General features: G+C 39.1%; 2 protein-coding genes across 2 annotated transcripts in view; one reads left to right on the top strand and one right to left on the bottom strand.

The window, feature by feature from the left end:
- The window catches only part of LOC146459854 (CUB and peptidase domain-containing protein 1-like), a 4,755-nt gene extending 474 nt beyond the window's left edge, over positions 1–4,281 (top strand). Inside the window, exons 3-4 of the mRNA XM_085088758.1 lie at positions 2,619–2,794; positions 4,121–4,281. Coding sequence (XP_084944884.1) covers positions 2,619–2,794; positions 4,121–4,281 — 337 coding nt within the window. The remainder of the gene's footprint in view (positions 1–2,618; positions 2,795–4,120) is intronic.
- Positions 4,282–8,532: 4,251 nt separating this feature from the next.
- Positions 8,533–11,574, bottom strand: LOC146459853 (uncharacterized). Its single transcript, XM_085088757.1, has 2 exons — positions 11,508–11,574; positions 8,533–9,341 (listed from the first exon to the last, which is right to left on the bottom strand). The coding sequence occupies exons 1-2, from the start codon at positions 11,572–11,574 to the stop codon at positions 8,533–8,535; spliced, it is 876 nt and encodes a 291-aa protein (XP_084944883.1).
- Positions 11,575–20,658: the final 9,084 nt, after the last annotated feature.

Raw genomic sequence — 20,658 nt, 5'->3', positions numbered from 1 at the left:
AGAGATGTTATCTAGAAATAAGTGATCATTGAAGGTCAAAAGTTTCTCATCTACTTAGCTGCTAAAATTTCGTATCCCAGAATCATCATATTTTAACGAAGATAATGTTTGTAAGTTAATTCTTTCAGTTTCCGCTTTAATTTAGAATGGTGAACAATATTATCACGCATATCTGAGCCGCAAGACATTAAGTGGCTAACAATTTTCAATAAATAAAGTTTAACCAAAAGGCAAAGTTTGATTCTTTTCACAGTCCAAAACTGGTCTGGTTAGGGCATTTGCATAAAACAAAAATCCTCGGGTATGTTCAAATGCCTTGCCTTAGCTTTAGTCGGGTCCGTCCTAACATGGATAGCTGCATTACTTTTGTTTCCATAGTTTCACAAATAACATACGTTGTTTGTTTTTCACTAGAATTGTTAGTGTTTACGATCATTTTTTTCCACTTGTAAGAAAGTTGGCAGCGCGTCTGATTTTCAAAGTCAAGTTTTATTGCAATCTCCAAAAGACACGCAACAGGTGTCATATGTAGATTGGGTTTTCTCTGTTGATGTAACTCAACTAGTTATTCTACAAGTTTTTCTGCGACTAAGAAATGTCAGGAATTTTTATACGATGAAATTGGCTTCCTACAGCTTAGTCCTATACAGGCGAGAATTCTTGTAAGGAAATTTCAGAAATTGCAGAGAATTGTCTTCCTTGTAAAATACGTAAGGAATATGATGAAACTGTCAATGGACGAGTGAAGCTATGAAGATACATTTCGTTATCGACCTGAAAAAAATTCAACCGGCCCCTTTCACGCCTCATTGATGTAAATTTACGCATTTCTCCCTGGTCAAAGTATATATTTTCTATGTAATCATTAGGCTGCAATTCCCGAGCTCGTTCACTGGGCAATAACAAAGACACAGAGATAGAATTGATTTGGAGTAAAGTTGGCTAAGGGCAATGGCCCTAAGCCGATTTAATGAAAAATCGATTTTCTTTGATTCATCTAAATACATATCTAGATCACGAACATATTAAGCCCAGGGAAGGTGAAGGCAAAAAAAAAAAAAAAAAACGCCATAAAAATTAGTTAAAGCAAAGAAGAAAAGAGGACGGGGTAAGGGGAGGAGGAGAGAAAACAAGTAAGACGTTCGCACGGCGAGTGTTTTCGAACGAATGACCGCGTGGTAGCAAGGTCACAAATACCTAACCCCAAAACAATAGACGAGGGATTCAATACATTGATGTGAGTCACCCCCCCCCCCCCCCCCCACCCTAGCCTGTCCTCTCACGCGCTTCAACTCACGCATTCAGATTGATTACTTAAGATAACATGAAATAACATGATACATGAAATGATGGATCAGAGAATTAACCCGGCAGTTTTTGAAGGTCCTAGTCAGGAAATGAGAATAAGAAAAAAAAAAAATCTTGACCTCGGCGGGAATCGAATCCACTCCCTCTGAATTTGATCAACTGTACCGACGGAGCTACGAGGCCAGACAGACGCAAGTCTTGGGCAATTCTGGTAGCAATTGCAGGAATGTGAATTTGAAGGACACCGTGAATGCTGTGCCGCTTGCCGAATAATGACAAATGATGATCAGAGAATTAACTCTGCAGCGTTTGTTCCAGTGCTTAAACGAACCCACGAAATTCGTACTGAGTGCTAACCCTAGTAAGAAAATTGGCGATCACGCCAAGAAAAGAAAGCATGTTCGACGTAGGCGATAAACGAAGCCACGACCTCCAATTGTTGGCTGAGTTTACTGTTGGTTGTCGTCCTTACTCGAAGAGGTTTTTCTCCGGATACTTCGGTTTTCCCCAACCCTTAATAAAACAACATTTACGGATCACAATAGGACCTTGCATAAGTTGATCACGTGGCTGGATGCCACTTAGCAACACTGTTCTGGATAATAAGCAATCCAAGCATCCTTCCGTGTAACAAAGCTTCCAGTGGGATGGAGGTAGCTTTCATGTGACCATTCATCCATCTAAAAGGGTTACCCGTGCAATATTTTTTACTATGTTTTTCATATGACAATACCATTTTCATGGGCTGTATTTTTCTGAGCTAGCACAAGCACAGGTAGCCCAAGCTTTCGGTATGAGCATTTATAAGACGTTTGTTTGACCTTCGTAACGTCACGTTGTTATTTGAGTGTCACGATGAATGTTACGCAATGGTGTAAATTGTAAGGGTTTTTATGGGATTTTGCAAACGTGTATAAGAGTACAAAATAAAGAGCATAAATCGTACAAAAAATGCCTTACCTTGTCTCCTCGATACCTTGTCAGTGTTTGTGTGGCGTATTTTGGCCATTTCTGCGCGATTCAAGTGGGTTTTAGGTTCGCTGGTTCCTCTCGCTAGAGTCTTATAAACGCTCATGGAGCTTGGGCTACCTGTGGCACAAGCCGACAGGAATTGTCGCGTAAAAAGCCGGGAAAAAAAGCCGAAGAAAAAGCGTAATGAAATCATTTGTCGCTTTCCAGGCTCCACTGAATTGAACTTTTGTGGAACAGTTGGTCGATGATTTGTATAGTACAGAAAGAACAGGGGCATTATGAATGACGTTGAAGTGTTGGTGAGCGTTTCACAAAAGGCATATTCAATTTTCTTGCAGTTATGACTATTTGAAGATAGCAGATGAAAACAACATTGAACTTGGTAAATACTGTGGTGTGCAGTCTGTAAAAGACGTTCTTTTTGTAACTGGAAAAAAAGCGGTGTTAACGTTCCACACGGATGATAGTGTTTCAAAGAATGGATTCAGAATAGTCTTCACTTTTGTTCAACTTGGTAAGTGCAATAAAACAGATTAACAAATTCCAAATGTGGATCGAATAAAACAGTCCGGTATAAACATAAAAACGGGAATGCGGGCGAGTTCGCTGACAATTATACGATCTCTCAGTGGTCAGATCATCCTAGCAGGGGAGCAACCTGTTTTCTGGGGCGTGGTGTTGGCGGAGGGGGAATCCCCCCTTCCCCTCCATAACTTGGAAAGTATAAAAGCTATATGACTATGGTAGTCCAAAGATGCTTCCATTGAGGTTCTCAAAGGGAAGTGATGACGCCAAATGAGAACAGCATTACGTCACAATTTCAAAATGGTCATCTTCGATTTCTTGATTTCCAAAACACCTCACAAAAACACCAGAACTGACGAGAAGTAATCAATCAAAATCAAACGAAGTACACATAAATGATATAAGACCATATAATTTACTGTACGAAATTTAGTTAATGTACATAAAAAACAAAGCTTTCAATTTTTGAGAAACCTTACTGTCAAAAATTGGTTGTTATGGTTACATCAAAGTCACTTAACCCTGAGCAATCATACGAAATTGAATTTCCGAAAAAATTACGAACTTGAGTGTGGTGTTCAAAGTCGATACGAGCATAATTACCCCACAACCTGTTCCACTCCGCTGTACATGGTCTACGAAGTTTTAATTGTTTTCATATGCTGAAATTCCATAAACCCCCAGTTATTAGAGGGTAGATTTTTATACTCTTACAAAAGCTCTCTTCTACTCTGAGTAATATAATGCGCCGATTAATTCGAACCTTCAACATCTTACCCCGGGCATTTGACCGTGTATCGTGCCCGGGGAGAGGGGAATTTGATTAGTTTGGGGAATTTGAACTTGATTTTTCTTTTGGTTGAGAAAGTTGATGATTTTTTTTTTCTGTTGATGACAGCATGCGCCTTTGTGAGCAAATGGCTCACTCGAAACGGCTTTGAAATACATACTTTCTTGAGGTGTTTTTAATATATCCCAGTCTGCAAAGCAGGAATAGTGATTAATTGAAACTGAAAAATTGCCCTCGAGGAGATTCCTTAGAACACTTAAAAGTAGGGCATTTGAGTGGCTCTTAGCCCTGGAAGGGGGATATTTGAACAACCTATTCCCCTTAAAAAAAAAAAAAAAATTCAAATACCCGGTGGGTGCTCCGGGGGATCTTGCCGTTTCCAGTTGATCGGTGCATACGTTTAATAATGTATCCGTTCTCAATAATCAAAGTTTTGTACCCATTCTATGTAATGTGTGTGTAGTGAAAAAAAAATTACATAAATCAAAACATTTTTAGCGTAAAAGTCTCAATTTGTTTTATCAGGATGTGGTTCAGTGATAAACAAGATCCAAGAAAGCCCCGGATATCCTAACAACTATCCTAACAAAATGGACTGCGCTGATAAGGTTTTTATTCCGCATGGCAAGGCGCTGAAAATTTACTTTCAACTGTTCGACTTGGAGCTGAGTTCTTCTTGTGGATAAGTGAAACAATGAAAAGGAATTTAAAAAATAACAAAATAAATTGACAAATTATTTGCAATATTCAGTTTATTTTTAACAGGCTTCAAAAACGATCTTCCTAGGGAATGTGGAACTTCGTTTGCTTTGGAGCCTTGCGACAACTTCCGGATCGGAGAATTTTTTTTCTTTTTTTGTCAATCGGTCTTTCTCTACGTGACTGATATAAGTTTCAATCCTGTTTAATTATCAGTTTTTTTTTGTGTGTGTGAGCGATAATAAGGGGGCAGCGAGGGAGACAGCCGATCTAGCCCTTGGGATACACCGATTCACCGTAAGACCGGAAGTTGCATTAGAGCGAGGCCTAAGGGCCGTCGAACGCGCGAATCCCAAATCAACAAACATGGACGAAAGAGCTTTACAAGAGATAGACTTAAACCTTACGCCAGACGACATCCCATGCTCATCTGTTGAAAATGTGGATGATATCAGCAAGTGGACGATACCACAGCTAAAATTCTGGCTCAAATGCAGAAGGCTAAACCAGCAAGGATTAAAGAAAGACCTCGTCGAAAAGTAAGCTTTGTAATTTTACTGTCGCAAGCGGGCGCCGCACGTCGCAATATTTTATGTTTCTAATATCGTTTCCAATGTTTGTTTTTTTGTTTGTTTGTTTGTTTGTTTGTTTTTTCAGAGTAAAAGCCTTTAACTCGATCCCTTACTACAGGGATAGAGTTTACGACTCTGACCCAGAAAGAAGTTACACGAAGGCAAAGCTTGAAAAGCTCAAGCGATCGAATGCAACAGTTGAGAGCGCGGCAAAACAAACCAGCCCCAATATCTCACCTTTTGATAGCTTTCCGCCGGACGAATCTACACAATTTTCGGAAGACTTTTCTATTCTGCCTTCGTTTGTGCCAATGGATGCGTTCGAACAGGTTAAAAATTCTGGTAAATCAATTAAGAAATTTGCCAATGCAGAGGTTGTGATAAACTCAAACGACAAAGGCCTTCGCATGATGAACTTTGTGCATGATTTACAGGTGTATAACAACCCAGAAAAGCGTCATATTTATTTGCGTGCCTGCTGTTAGGCTTCCTACAAAAGGAACATTAAGTACAAGGTAAAATTAGTTTTAAACCAAAATGAGTCCCCGAGGATTCTGGCAGCAAAATGTGATAGGCAGTGCCCAGCCTCCAATAGCGGTGTTTGCTGCCATGTGATGGCTCTCATTTGGAAACTAGAGGATATGACGAGAAAGTCAGAGCTACGAGATTTAACTCCTGACAACAGATGCTGTACATCAAGGCCAAGGCAATGGGGGAAAGGGCATAAACGAGAAGTGGAGTTCCACCCAGTGATAGCTTCAAGTGTGATAAAACCAAGACATTCCTCTGACTTACCAGGCAGGAAGAGAAGAGGTGTCCAATCACAATTTTACGACCCAAGGCCACCCAAATCTCGGAAGCTTGATATTACTGGTATTGTCAAGCTTAAACGTGACCTTCAGAACATAAACCCAAATATACCCTTTGCAGCCATGCTACCAGAAGAAAAGTCAATTTCAACTGTAATGGCTGTGGTTGGCACAGTTGCTAAAGGTTCAACAATTCACAAGCAACTCCAAGACTATGCCACTCCCGGTTTGATACCAACCTCTATCAGTAGCAACCGACCGGCTGTTCAAGTAAATTGGAGTCTCGTATGTAGTACATCACATACAACTGAAGAACTAACAGCCAATCACGTCCAAAGGGAAAAAGACCAAATAATCTTTTATAATCTTTTATTAGGAAGCCTTCGTTCACTAAATGTGGTTTTCAGAAAGGTCCTATACAGATTAAATATACAAAAGGTTAAAAAATACAATATATAAGACAAAATTACAAAATGATAAAAACAGCAATTCAAACTAGTAGCTGAAACTACAAAGACTTAATGATCATCGATGGGGTTAAAAACTTCAAATTGATAAAAAAATTAAAAAAAAAAATGATAAAAGCAAAAAAGCTAAAACTACAAAATTTCGTATATTACCGATAGGGTTAATTAAAAAACCTGGCAAACATGTTTCGCATAAAAGTAGCAATATTCGGCGCATTTCTGGTCTCTCTCTCTCTAGTTCATTCCAGTCTTTTAGAGAGTGATGGCAAACTCTCTGCTTTCCCCAATTTCTGGTAACACGGGGTAGTCTGAGCATGTCTTTGTTCCTTGTATTATAATTATGAATGTCACCGTTTGTTAGTAAATTCATAGTGGTCCATAAGTCCATTAATGCACTTGTAAATATATATACAACGATGGTAAGATCTACGTTGTTCTAGGTTCAGCCACCTTAAAGTTACCAGGGCATCAGTAGCTGACGAATAAAGTGGCCTGTCTAGAATACTTTTTGCGGCCTTGTTCTGCAAAACCTGTAGGTCGTTTATAAGAGTCACGTTGTTCTTGTCGCCCCACACAAGATCGCCACCAAAGTTTAAATGGTGGATCTCCTGGCCCTTCAATCACTCATGTGCAGAGAGAATCAGCTATGCCACACACTTCTGAGCCACATGTAACTCTTTATGGACAACCTAATGGTAACCCCCATTTGCAGGAGGAAGAAGTTTTTATGGGCAATACTCAAGGACAAGAGCAGGCAATTCCAATTTTTGCTAACAGAGGAGCTGATCCCTATCACACTCAAGCAAAACAAACAACACAGGCCAAAACATTATTTATTGAAACTCTTACAGATGAGCAACAACGAATTGAAATGGCAACAAGAGGGCAATCACTCAACCCTACTTGGTTTGAACAAAGGCAGAACAGGATAACTGCCAGTACATGCAAAGATGTATTTACCCACATGCAAAATAAAGGGGCAAAGATTCCAGAAAATCTAATTAAAAGAATAATCTCAAAAGGAATTCTTTACAAACACGTGAGCTATTCCTAAGCTAAAGACCTTAATTGTAAAAGTAAAGGTATGATCTATGGTATTGAAAATGAGCCTGTGGCAGCAATTTTATACAAAGAATACCTTTTATTATCACCAGACATCAAGGAAGTAACAATTCAAGAGGTTGGCCTGATTTTAGACAGAAATAGCAATGTCCTTGCCGCAAGCCCCGATAGAATTGCAACCATAGTATATTACAATGGTACCATTGAGCATAGAAATGTAGAAATAAAATGTGTGGAGTCAAAGCAGGATGTTTCACCCGAGGTTGCCATTGAACAAAGCCAAAAGGAAGCTAGTTTTCCATTTAGGAAAAACAATTCTATCTATGAAGTGAAGCATAAGCATAAGTATTGGTTTCAAACACAGATGCAAATGGGCATCTCTACACTTCCACTGACTGACTTTGTCATTTTTACTAGCTCAAGATATCCTATTTTAGTTCTGAAGGTAACATTCTCATCCAGATGGAGTAATGAAATTAAACCTAGTTTACTTGCTTTTCATAAGAAATATATTGCAAACAACAACAGTTAGTGACTCTAGGACTAAGAAAGAATATGAACTCTTCATTGAGATAACTAAACTTGTAACCTCTCAAAGACGTATATCAATTTGCTATAGCAAAAGGAGGACATTTTATCAAACTCTTAGTATATAGTTTTGAAACGTTTTTGCTTTTAGGCAAATGTTGTGTTTGTTGCTCCTTGGATTATTTAAGTCTTGGATGAAGGGGACTCCCATAGAAAAAGTTATGGAGGTGTTTTGTCAGAAATTTTGAAACAGACCTTAAAAGGTATCAGAATGTTCTCAAAAGGGTGCATCTCAAATTCAATTTGGCCTCTAAGTGGATAGGGGAGACAGTGTTTCTGACAAGTAATTCCTGGTACCTAGAAGGTACCAAGATAACTGGTTATGACAGCTTGGTGGCCATTTTAGACTTAAAAATTGAAACTTTTTTATGGGACTTCCCTCCACCTCTACTCTAAACAGAAATTATTGGATTTTGAAAGTTGACTAACAAAGCACATACGGCCAGATTTGATTAATAGATCCATAAGTAGAAAGGGGCAAAACTTGATTAATTATATGCCAAGCTTTTATACGTTTTATTGCTCTTTCAACGTGAATTCGAACATTGGCTATACTCATGGTTTCAAAACACTGGCTTTCTGTAAACTGGTCAGTTGAAGAAAATCTCTTTGGAGGAATATACAAACTCCCTCCTCTGAGGGCTATCAGGTCATGGATTTCAAAGCCTTTGTCTGCAAGGTATTGATCTCCCATTTCAATTAACTGGCAGAAGTTACTTCTTTCACAATTTCTTTATCACTTATTCTTCCTGATATAACTGACTGATAAATGTTATCCAGCCACTAGGTGAAATGCATACTAGCCCTTTAAACGTGTCATGAGATTTATAATCTGAGTAAATCTCTGAATGCTTCTGATAGTCCCTGGGCAGTTCACATTTCAACTCTGTCTGATAGTCCCTGGGCAGTTCACATTTCAACTCTGTGCAATCTAAAATTCCTCGTACATTCTCATATCTACCCTTAAATGAATCTGGCAAGTGCTCCTTTACATTTTCTTTTGAAGGCCACACAAGCAAACTTCCCAACATAATGTAAAGGTAGTTTGCCCACGTAACAAAAGCATCCGACACAGTACTTACAGACACACCAAATCTGTGCGCCAAGTCACGCTCGAATAATTCAAGACGCACCCTAGTTAAAAACAACCACAGCTGGTCAATGGGCTCCATTTCTCGCTTTCTATTTCTTTCATTTTCCTGTTGCTGTAGGAAAGGAAATGGAACACTAGGATCTGCATGGTCTCCTTTCACTTTGGCACGTGCATTTTTCCAACTGATCAGAGACTCAGAGCAAGGCTTAACAAAGTTCCAAAATGCGATTAACGCTCGATAACTTTCAAATCCAGTGTAAAAGAAAATGTCGTCGTCATTGGATCCAAACCTTTCCAGGGCAAATTTACAAAGACAAAGTTTTTGCCTAAGTTCAAAATTCTCAGCAACCAAATCTCTTTCTGGCGCCAGTGGTTTGTCCTCCGAATCTTCCTCTTTAGGCTTACCATTTTTGCATGTGTCGACTGCTTCACTTGAGCGACTTGTGCTTTTTGTTTCTGATGACACCACAAAAGGTCGAACTGCGCTGTCTTCACGAGCTTTTGCTCTAAGGGTCCTTTCACTCGATTTTTAACGATTCGTTGACCTAGGAAAGACCGATGGAACAGCATTTTTCACAAGATCGTGCCTTTTCCAGTGAGACTTTTTCTGTAATCCTCCGCGGTGAAATGTTCCGAACAGCAAAACAAAGATGTGTTCGACGCAAATTTTTTGTCGCCACGTCTCATCTTAATACTCCATATCTTCCTCAGGCTTACATCTAACGGAAAATTGTGAAAGATCAAATCTTTTCTATTCTCTGAGTGATTGTTGCACAGTGCAGCCGAGCAACTACACTTATGACTTGTGTCCGCCATGTTTTGCTACGATGGCCCTTAGGCCTCGCTTTCATGCAACTTCCGGTCTTACGGTGAATCGGTGTATACGAGAAATTCTCTTAATTTAGATTAAGAATTTCCGTAAACAGAAGTCTTTTTTATCTTGAGGTCCTCAAACACGAGAGGGTGATCAGATGACATCAGTACTTTGAGCAAACATTCAAAAATGGAGTTGGTGTAAGCAAGCATGTCGCTGCAACGTTTACGCAAATAAATAATAAAATAAAATAAATAATTAACCCGCACGGGGTGCAGTGGGGTCAAAATGGAATATAATACAGGCTAAGTTCTCAGGGAAAATGCAAATCGAATTTATATATTCACGTATGTGAACATGAGCAACAGAGAGTCATGAGATCTGATTACGCGTCCGATGAAAATCTATTACAAAAACAGAAGCTGACAATTGTCGCAAGACATCTAAAAAGGTTTTCCGCCATCTAGTTTGGAAAAAAAATGGGTTAGAGACAATTACAGCGGTTACCAATAACACGCGACCTATCGCCTTCAAGAGACTCCGATAAAGTTGCGTTTTGGTGGACGTCAATCAAAGGAAAGCCGTTGAAATTATTTTGAATTCTGACAACAATTCAAGGCAACGGAACCAAGAAATTGACAGTTTTATCCGCTGGCAGATGGTAATCTTTATGAAAGTTGATTTCCAAGCCAGTTTATCTAAAAGAATGGGCATTGTTTAGACGAAACCGTATTTTTTATGAAACATTTTAAATCGCTGCACGTAATAATTTTGCAAAATCAGCGATGCGTGCAAGTGAGCAAATTGTCACGTGCAGTGAACATTAAAATTTTTAATTCAAAAATACCTTTTATTTTCGCTTGATCTAGCTGGGAAATCAATTTAAATAAAATTTACCTTCTCTTAGCAAGGCAAAAATTTTTAGTTTCTTGCCGGGTTACCTTGAAATCTTGTCAGAATTAAAAATAATTTCAACGGTTTTTCTTTGATTGACGTCCACCAAAACGCAACTTTATCGAAGTCTTTTGAAGGCGATAGGTCGCGTGTTATTGGTAACCGCTGTAACAATTTCGGTCGTGCGACGTGTATTTGATTCTCTTGCGAGCTTCAAAAAACGAATCGGTCGGGTTTTCATACTGCATAGTACATCTAATGTTAATCGTGTATTTTTGGCTACAGTGACACCAAGAGTGAGTTATAGGGTTCGGTTTCATGGTAACGATAATGGCATCACATTCGCTTTAATGCCATTGCAAGAGTGTAACATTTCTCTAGGCTACGAACAATCTTCGCCGTTCTAACGAAGTCCAAAGACTGATCGATGCAGCTTGTGAAATCTCATAATCTGTCCGACTCGGATGATGGGTTAGTTCTGTTCTTGGCGCTGAATGGCCAGTACTAATAAGAAAAAGTCGCCAAAAAGAGAGGGGTGAGTTAGGGCCTGTTCACATGGAGGTGGGGGACCCCAGGTAGGTGAGGTACCCCGCTTCGGTGGGGTTACCAATCTCTCCATACAATCTCTCTTTATTTCTTGATTGCGTTCACATGTGAAGTGGGGTACCTCACCGAGGCGGGTTGCCCGGTCAGCCGAGGCGGGTAACCCGCTTAGCTGGGGTGAGTTTTCTCCATGTGAATGCTGGAGGTGGGGTGGGGTGATGTTCATCCGGGCAATTGTCTCTGAATTCAGTACAAGCGTGGCGAGCTTTTTCGCAGATATCACCTTCAAAACATCGACAACAATGTCATTGAAGAAAGTTCTGAAGGAGTTGAAGGTGCATTTGTCGAGTCTGATAACCAAGCTGGTCTACCGGTCTTGGATGAAGGTGAAGTCGTGCCCGTAGAACAACGAAACGAAAAGTGTCTTCCATCCGCCATCATTTTTGATATATGTACTTAGCGACCACGCGGTAGCTTTTTAAACCTCACCCCAGCGCCCCGGGGTTGCATGTGAAGGCCTGTTTTCTCTGACCCCGGGTAGATGGGGTACCTCACCTACCTGGGGTCCCCCACTTCCATGTGAACAGGCCCTAAGTGCACTATGCGGATCGCGCTGAATTGAACTTCTATAGGATTATTCAACAAAATTTTAATTGTTGATTTGAACGGCTAAAAAGGACAAAAGGTTTATGATTCTTTAAATTAATTTATTTTCATAAAAGAAGCGAAAGACTTTCACTAACTTTATACTTAAATGTTCTTGCAGGTCGGATTATGTCAAAATAATATATGACAATAACGTGCTTGTCGGCAAATACTGTGGTGAGCAGTCTGGAAAAGAAATCTTTGTATTTGGAAAATACGCGGTGATAACATTGCACTCGGATAATTCCACTCAAGAAAGTAGATTTCGGATGTTCTTCACTTTTATTTAACATAGTAAGTTTAATGGGACAGCTTAACGAACGTCAAGGAGCGCAGATATCCTCATTTTCGTTTACGTAAAAGAGTGATAATGAAAGCGAGACATGGTGATCCCAGTGGAAGCATCATACTAGAAGTTGGAGCAAATTTTTTTTTTTGTTTCCAAGCAGGGGGATAATCCTTAAAATTATAATAGGGAGTTTAAGCAACGACCACGGTGACGGCAACGACAACGCCGCAAAACAATGGGTTTATTGAGCAAAAACAATCGCTCTGCACGTGCGTTTTACAATTTGGTATGTTTCTTTGCCGTCCTCTTCAAAGCAACAACGCGAAATGACCACATTTAAGAGCGCCTGTCCGTAAAAATCAAACATATCGTGGCAAGGGTGGAAAATTCGATTTCTTTCATATTTTAATGTCAGATAGGCTAGGATATAACTAAAATCACTGTATAGTTTTTTCGGTGAAATATCCTTTTATTTCAAAGAAAAATGCAAATAACGAAAATCCGTTAAAATCGTCATTTCAGGCGCTTAATTGTTACACGGGTTTGAGAGCCTCGCGTGCGAGAACAAATCATTCTACCGCTTTTAAAACACTAAAATCTTTTCTTACTTTCTTTAAATATATGTTGGAATGATTTTGGGAAATATTGCGTCGTTCTGTGTATGCGAAATAATTTAATTTCGAAGGCATACAATTCACTGCAGTAAAAGTACTTCGTGAATAAAATTAATTTTCACCATGTGCGAAACCTTCAAATCGATTAAGCTTCTGGTGGTTGAATGTTAGAAGGATGGTCTATACATTGTTGTAAAAATTTCTTTGGGCAAATGATGAAGAGCAACGTGAGAGCTTTTCAAAGTCCGTACAAAATGCAAATATTTGCCCCCCCGCGGTGAACTTTGAAGTCGTGGGTCAGACATAATTTTTAGTCCGTGTTCATGTCTTGACCCATATTAGGTTAAAATAAGCACATAGAAAAACATTTCGAGATGTTCTAACCTTATAATATGGTAGAAGTCAGGTCCAAATGCCATTTTAGCAAGATTCTCTGGTCGTTCGTCGCATAAGTTTGAGCCGGTTGTTTACATTTATAAACGTCCGATGAGTCACCACGCAAACTGGTCGATTACAAATCTTTGATCAACTTTCGGCGCATTTCATCACGACTGCATCTTCTTCGGCGGCTAAGTCATTTGAGAGTATTGCTTGGTTTACAGTGCACGAAAACATAACATATGATCGCTGCTAGAATGACAAAAAATGTCGGCGCTTTCAGGATGTTCAGCCTATCTTGCATTGCAGGGAGCCGTTTGTTCGTCACGCAATACCACCCATGGCCACTTTAGGGGGGTGGAGGAGGGTGAAAAGGCGAAAATGCTTGATAACTGGAACAGGTATACCCAAGGCAACAACAACAATTAAGATAGTGATACCTTTAGTTCATTCTTTTTTACTTGCTAAAATCCAGATAATTTATTCATTCGCGAATTCGTTTGCGCGCGCGGGCTGGCTTGTTAGGAGCGTTCGAGGGGGGGGGGGGGGGGGGGGAGGGTGGATATAACGTTTTACGAAAATAGTATCAGTACTTTACTGATGGAGATAACTACAAATTTTTGGATACAATAGATCCTAGTATGAAACTAAAAAAGCGAAGAGAAAGGTCTTTTTTTTCTTCACGCAGATGACCCCAAATAGCGCATTTCCCATATAAATAGTTGATAAATAGCAATGAAAGAACGCACCCCTGCGAAAAATATTGCCGTTCGTTTGTTTTCTTGAGCTAGTGGAATCCTAGGGGGACATTGAATCACCCATTTTTTCATTCTTTCGTAAATAAGTCTGGGTCCACTGCAGCTTCGGGTGTTCATTCATCTGCGTGTTACTTCGTTAGGTGTGTTGTTTTTCAAATACTATCAAATTTATGATGTCTAAATTAAACAATATGAAGATCTTTCTAAATTTAAAAATAAAATCGCTTAAAGATTTCTGTCGAATTTATGGCTATGGCTATGGCCATTCGGCGTGAGAAAGAATCGCCAAATAGTTACTAGGTAAACAAATTCTGGTCGTGCTAGTTACTTGGCGCCGTTTGAGGGGGGCACAAGTTAATTTTTTTTGAAGTCAAGTTTGTTACACTGAAAATGGAGGGTTGTAGTTCCTTTAAGGCCCTTGTTGGTGGTACAACACTACGACTACACGGTACAAGCCACCAAACGTAACTGGATACTACCTGAAGGAAATTATGGTGTTACGTAACGCGCGTGGGCCACAACATCATTCGTCCCGAGAGCACCCCTCCTGTCAGAAGCCCCACCCCACGCCAGCACCACTTAAACACCGGTTATTATTATCAACTGAAGGATCGGAACATTTTTTTTGTGAGGGATGGGGGAGACGGTGTGGGGTGCTTACTTGTTTTCAAAATTACTAGGAAAATGGAGGAGCGAAGAGCGTATCAAATTTGAGGTCGAAATCATCATGTGGCATGATGATTGGTTTATGAATTAGGCAAGGAAAATGAAGGTATAACAGTAACTCGAAGGGAGATTAGTTATTACAGGCTGGTTTTATACCAATCTCCCCTTACGCCCTTCCCCACCCCACCCCTCCTCTGGTCCTTAAGTAATAAGGCATCATCTAGGCCCCAAGTGTCGCCCATCAGGTTGGAAACAGACGCTCTTTCACATTTCAGACTGCATTCATTAGTTAATATATAGGAGTCGATTCTGCTCCTCCCTTCAGTTACGTCAACAGACCGCAACCTGTTACTAGCCCTATCTACCTGTCAAGGATAGCACACTTACCTGCAGCGATCAGAGTTATGTCCAGTCGATTAACCTACCACTTACAAGCTGTTATAGCCTTGCGCAAGCTGTTTAGTTGAGGTAATTTTTTTTCAAGTTTTGGTGAACGGACAAGCATAACTAAGAGGAGTAAGAAAAATAAAGGCCCGAAAAGCTGTTATCACGTCTAACACTGTCTAAGAATAGTTCTAGCCTGCAACCGGTGATAAATTAATTTTGGGGCTTATCAAAGATGAAGCAAGCAAGGAAAGACGAAATTCCTTAAATAAATCTTTTTTTTTTTTTTAATTTTGCAGTTTTGTGTTTCAAAGCTAGAGTATGTACTAATGCCAGGACTAGTACCGAGTGCACCTTTCAAGCATTTTAGCCCACGCCCATGCCCATAACATAGTATGACAAACAGATGCCTGCAATGAGGGATATTTTTGGTTTCATACTAGGATCTATTGCATTTTAAGATGGAAAGAACTAACTAAAGGATGTGTAGTGATCTTCATCAGTAAGTATTGATACTGTTTAGTAAAATCTTATCCCCTCCCCCGCAACGGCAACGCTCCCAACAACCATGACTGCGCGCGCAAATGAGTTTGCGAATACATAAATTATCTGGATTTTAGCAAGGGAAAAATAACATAACGACAGGTATCACTTTTTTAATTGTTGTTGTTGTTGTTGCCTTGAGCATGTTCATGTTCAGTTATCAAGCATTTCGCATTTTCACCCTCCTCCACCCCCCCCTAAAATATCCAGGCATTTCCTCCACCCCCCCCCCCCCCCCCTAAAATATCCAGGACATTGTATTGCGTAAAGAACAACACCTCCCTGCAATACAAGATAGATAAAGATGGACTGAACGCCGACATATTTTTGTCATTCTAGCAGCGATCAAATGTAATGTTTTCGTGCACTGTAAACCAAGCAATACTCACAAATGACTTAGCCGTCGAAGAAGATGCAATCTTGATGAAATGCGCCGAAAGTTGATCAAAGATTCGTATTCGACCAGTTTGCGTGGTGACTCATCGGACGTTTAATACAAACAGCCGGCTCAAACTTATGCGACGAACGACCAGAGAATCGTGCTAAAATGGCATTTGGACCTGTCTTTTACCATATTATAAGGTTAGAACATCTCGAAATGTTTTTCTATGTGCTTATTTTAACCTAATATGGGTCAAGACATGAACACGGACTAAAAATTATGTCTGACCCACGACTTCAAAGTTTACCGCGGGGGGGCAAATATTTGCATTGTGTACGGACTTTGAAAAGCTCTCACGTCGCTCTTCATCATTTGCCCAAAGAAACTTTTACAACAATGTATAGACCATCCTTCTAACATTCAACCACCAGAAGCTTAATCGATTTGAAGGTTTCGCACATGGTGAAAATTAATTTTATTCACGAAGTACTTTTACTGCAGTGAATTGTATGCCTTCGAAATTAAATTATTTCGCATACACAGAACGACGCAATATTTCCCAAAATCATTCCAACAGATATTTAAAGATAATAAGAAAAGATTTTAGTGTTTTAAAAGCGGTAGAATGATTTGTTCTCGCACGCGAGGCTCTCAAACCCGTGTAACAATTAAGCGCCTGAAATGACGATTTTAACGGATTTTCGTTATTTGCATTTTTCTTTGAAACAAAAGGATATTTCATCGAAAAAACTATACAGTGATTTTAGTTATATCCTAGCCTATCTGACATTAAAATATGAAAGAAATCGAATATTCCACCCTTGCCACGAAATTTAAAATTTGTCTGATTTTTACAGACAGGCGCTCTTAAGGTTTTGTGGAGAACGTGAACGCACGACGGTGAAATTTTATTTTCTTTCTTAACTTGTACGTCACTCCTACCAATTTGGTTCCTGGATAGTTTGCCATTTTTGTAAAAGTTGAGCGAGTTGAAATAATCACAAAGTAGCACAAATGAAATAAAGATATATTTTCAGGTGACGTTTTCGTTGCCGTTGCCGTCGTCGTTGCTTAAGCCACCTCAATAAAGCTCCTACGTTATGACTTACTCCAAACATTTGAGCCAACCTTTCTGCTGTCACTTGTGATTTTTTGAGTCTTCTTTCGAGCCTTCGTTCTCCCTCGACGGTGAAAAATATCAAATAATCCTCCTCTGCCATTGCTAGTATTAAAGTGTTAAGACGTAAAATTTAAAAGTGAACACGAACGCGATCGAAGCTAGCCCACGAACTGTCAACTGCGGAAGAAAACATTGGGCGGGAAGCTGTTGTATCCTGATTGTTGTTTTTTCATTTATTATTATTTCCGGATGAACGTCAGTGTCACTTCCGTTTGGAATGTCATTCTTAAGAAATGAAAATCGAAAATTCGATTGTTTTTGTTTTCCAGTGCCATACGGAAAAGAAGAAAGGAAATTCAAATCCGTTTTTAATGCTATAGGAAAACGAAATACAAAAGTGGAAGTTCGAATTCCGTTTTCCAATGTCGTAGGAAAACAAAAGTGGAAAAACGGAAATGGAAATTGGAATTCCGTTTTCAGTCCAAAGTGGTAAAAAAAAACAAACAGGAAACTAGAACTATGAATTCCGTTTTACAATGTTGGAGGAAAACGGAAAACAAAAATGAAAGTTGTATTTCATTTTTCGATGCCAAAGAAAAACGGCTGGCACTAAGGTACACGCATTCTCTGGCTCAGGATATTGGGCAAGCACTTCTTGTGTTGTAACGAATTGTTGACGCTGTGTAAACAAAAAAAGGAAATTCAAATCCGTTTTTAATGCTATAGGAAAACGAAATACAAAATTGGAAGTTCGAATTCCGTTTTCCAATGTCGTAGGAAAACAAAAGTCGAAAAACGGAAATGGAAATTGGAATTCCGTTTTCCAAAGTGGTAAAAAAAACCAAACACGAAACTAGAACTATGAATTCCGTTTTACAATGTTGTAGGAAAACGGAAAACAAAAATGAAAGTTGTATTTCATTTTTTGATGCCAAAGAAAAACGGCTGGCACTAAGGTACACGCATTCTCTGGCTCAGGATATTGGGCAAGCACTTCTTGTGTTGTAACGAATTGTTGACGCTGTGTAAACTCGCTCAAAATGATAAGTTTGAATACGTTTTACAACAGAAGCAGAAGTCGTGTAAAACAGCAAATTTGTTCACCAATTTGCGTCACATGCAAGAAAGCTTTAAAAAAACGCATCTGCATGCACATTTGATCCATAATTAAATTGTATAAAAAATTGTACCTATGCATTGTGTTTGTGCAAAAACGCAATTAAATCTTGAACAAATATGACGTTTACCATCATGGCTATGGGTATTATTATTATTATTATTATTATTATTATTATTATTATTATTATTATTATTATTATCATTATTATTATTGTTATTATTATTATTATTATTATTATTATTATTATTATTATCATTATTATTATTGTTATTATTATTATTATTATTATTATTATTATTATTATTATTTATTTATTTATTTATTTATTTAATTAATTGGAAACTAGCAGTAAGCAATGGTTAGGAAGTGCGGGCGGAGATGTGCTTTGACAGATGTGATCTAAGTTAAACATAGCTTGGGAGAAATTGGCAGAAGTCGCCTGTATGGCCTTGATACTTTAAGCTAAAGTAAAAAGAAAAACATAACCAATGAAATGCATGATGCATGTTATGTACATGATTTGCCAATTTTAAAGAACAAAATGTATTTACAGCAGTTTGAAGTTTGTGGAGAAGTTTTCATTTATCTTCCTTAAAAATCAAAATCCTCCACATGAACATTACTTTTTCACTTCTGAAATTTGTTTTAGTAATCAAAGTAACTAGTTCGCAGCTACTGAAAATAATATTTCCTCGGAGACACTTCTAATATTGAAAAGTTCATATTTATTTTCAATAAGCTGAAACCACAAGGAACAAAAGGAAATGTACATGTAAACACAAAGGCATAGCAAGAATGCTAAACAAAGGAATGCCTGAAATAAAGCCCCAAGTGACTTCTGATAGACTGCTTGATTCTCCATCCAGTTTCTATTATACATGCTTGCGAACCAAAGGGAGCAATTGTCATTTAACAAGTTTTCCTTGGCTAGAAAAACTTGCTTGTGTACCTGGAGCCTTAGGGCTCTATCGCACGCACCCCTTCAAAATATTGAAATTATATTAAAAATTTTGAAATATTCGAAATAATAAAATGGTGAAAGCACCAAATCTGCCGGCAACGTATGTTCGTCTGACCTGAACAAGGCATTAATTCAAGAAGAGTTAATGGAATCAAATACTAAATTCATACCTCTACTGCCTTACTCTTGAAAAGAACACCCATAACAGCAGAACTTCTCTGTTTCAATAGAACAGATTCCGCAAGTGCTAGACTTCCAAAAAGGTAGAGCTTTTCGTACTCTTGTTTACGGCAGACGTCAGAAGGAAGAAGTAAAAAAAACTGGAGCTCTCTCACGCCACTCAAGGCAAACGTTCTCCAAGTCGAACTTTTCCAGGTCCTCCTTTGCGGTTCTTCTTAATAGCGAGGGGTTTGTTTTTGAAAATAAGCCGGTCACAATCCTCCTCACTTTTTCGAAGATTTGCCTTACCTGGTAAGTTTCCCCAAGGTTCGCCGAATTACACGTGGGAGTTGAAGTCAATTGAGGACGGAACTGTTGCGGTTTACTGATGCTCTGAACTGGTGATAAAACCGCGAGGACGTCGTTAAGCGGGTTCGCACCAGCAAGCAGTGCTTGATTGTTATAAAAAAGAAGAAACACGAGTGGTAGATTTAGAAATATCCCTGGCCGTGCCAAATTATAAACTTCTCAAGGACTTTGCGTGGATCGTCGACGACAAGTTCTGGACTGCTGTACCTTGCACTTGACTTTCATCAGCAGTGCGAAGTAATAGTTTGGCTCTTGGTCTACCTTGAAATGATTCGCGAATTTCTCCCAAGTTCTTCTACCTTTTCAGTTGCGCGCTGAAACTTTAGCTGCCACTTATAACACACCGCCTTGCAGATAAACAACTTGCTGCTGGTATAGCAGCTGATGTCGAACTCTAACGAACATTTGATAATTTCAGCAAAGTTATGCACACTATTCCCGAAAATAAATACCCTTCCATTAGCAGCTGTGGGCGAAGAACACACGAAACACTTTGAGCTTTCGTCCACTACTTTTTTCGGTGTTTCGGTTTTGTCCGCCATGGAAAAACTGATAAAAATCAGTCTTACGATCTGCCGGAAATCCCGTTGTCATTTTTACGCGGGAAAACGTACGTCATTCTCCCTTCGCTGATACATGATTGGCACCTTCAATTGACCACAAAAAAAAAAAAAAACAAACAATGGGAAAGGAATGTGGTTCGAATGTGAGCAGCCGTTTGTGGGGAGAAGCGTTGCGTGACGCCACTAATTATATAAAAAGGGCTAGCACTGCGAGGGAGACTTCTCTATCTGGATGCCTGCAAAAGGCTACTGGGAATATGCCTCAACAGACCAATGACAGACAGCAACATAAAAAACAATTCAGTTCAGATTGTCGTCACGTTTCCAAAAAGCATTGGGTTCTTATAAAGAATAATCTTGCAATCTAATTGAGTTTGGAAAGTTAAATAAGAAGTGAAAAATGATAGGACAGTAAAATGAACCAAAAACTTCAAAGGAATTCACGCATGGTTAACTTTCCTGTACAGTAGATTCTAGATTATAGAGTTGCCTTCTAGTTGAGGTCGGAATTGAATGTTATTTCTCGGGGAAGAAAAAAAGCGCGGACCGCGGGCAAGAGTGGGGAGGAGCG

Source organism: Pavona decussata, unplaced genomic scaffold (genome assembly GCF_977016875.1).
Source record: "Pavona decussata unplaced genomic scaffold, jaPavDecu1.1 SCAFFOLD_215, whole genome shotgun sequence".
Lineage (NCBI taxonomy): Eukaryota > Metazoa > Cnidaria > Anthozoa > Scleractinia > Agariciidae > Pavona > Pavona decussata.
The sequence above is the reverse complement of the archived record's forward strand: the minus strand, read 5'-3'. Positions and strand labels throughout refer to the sequence as shown.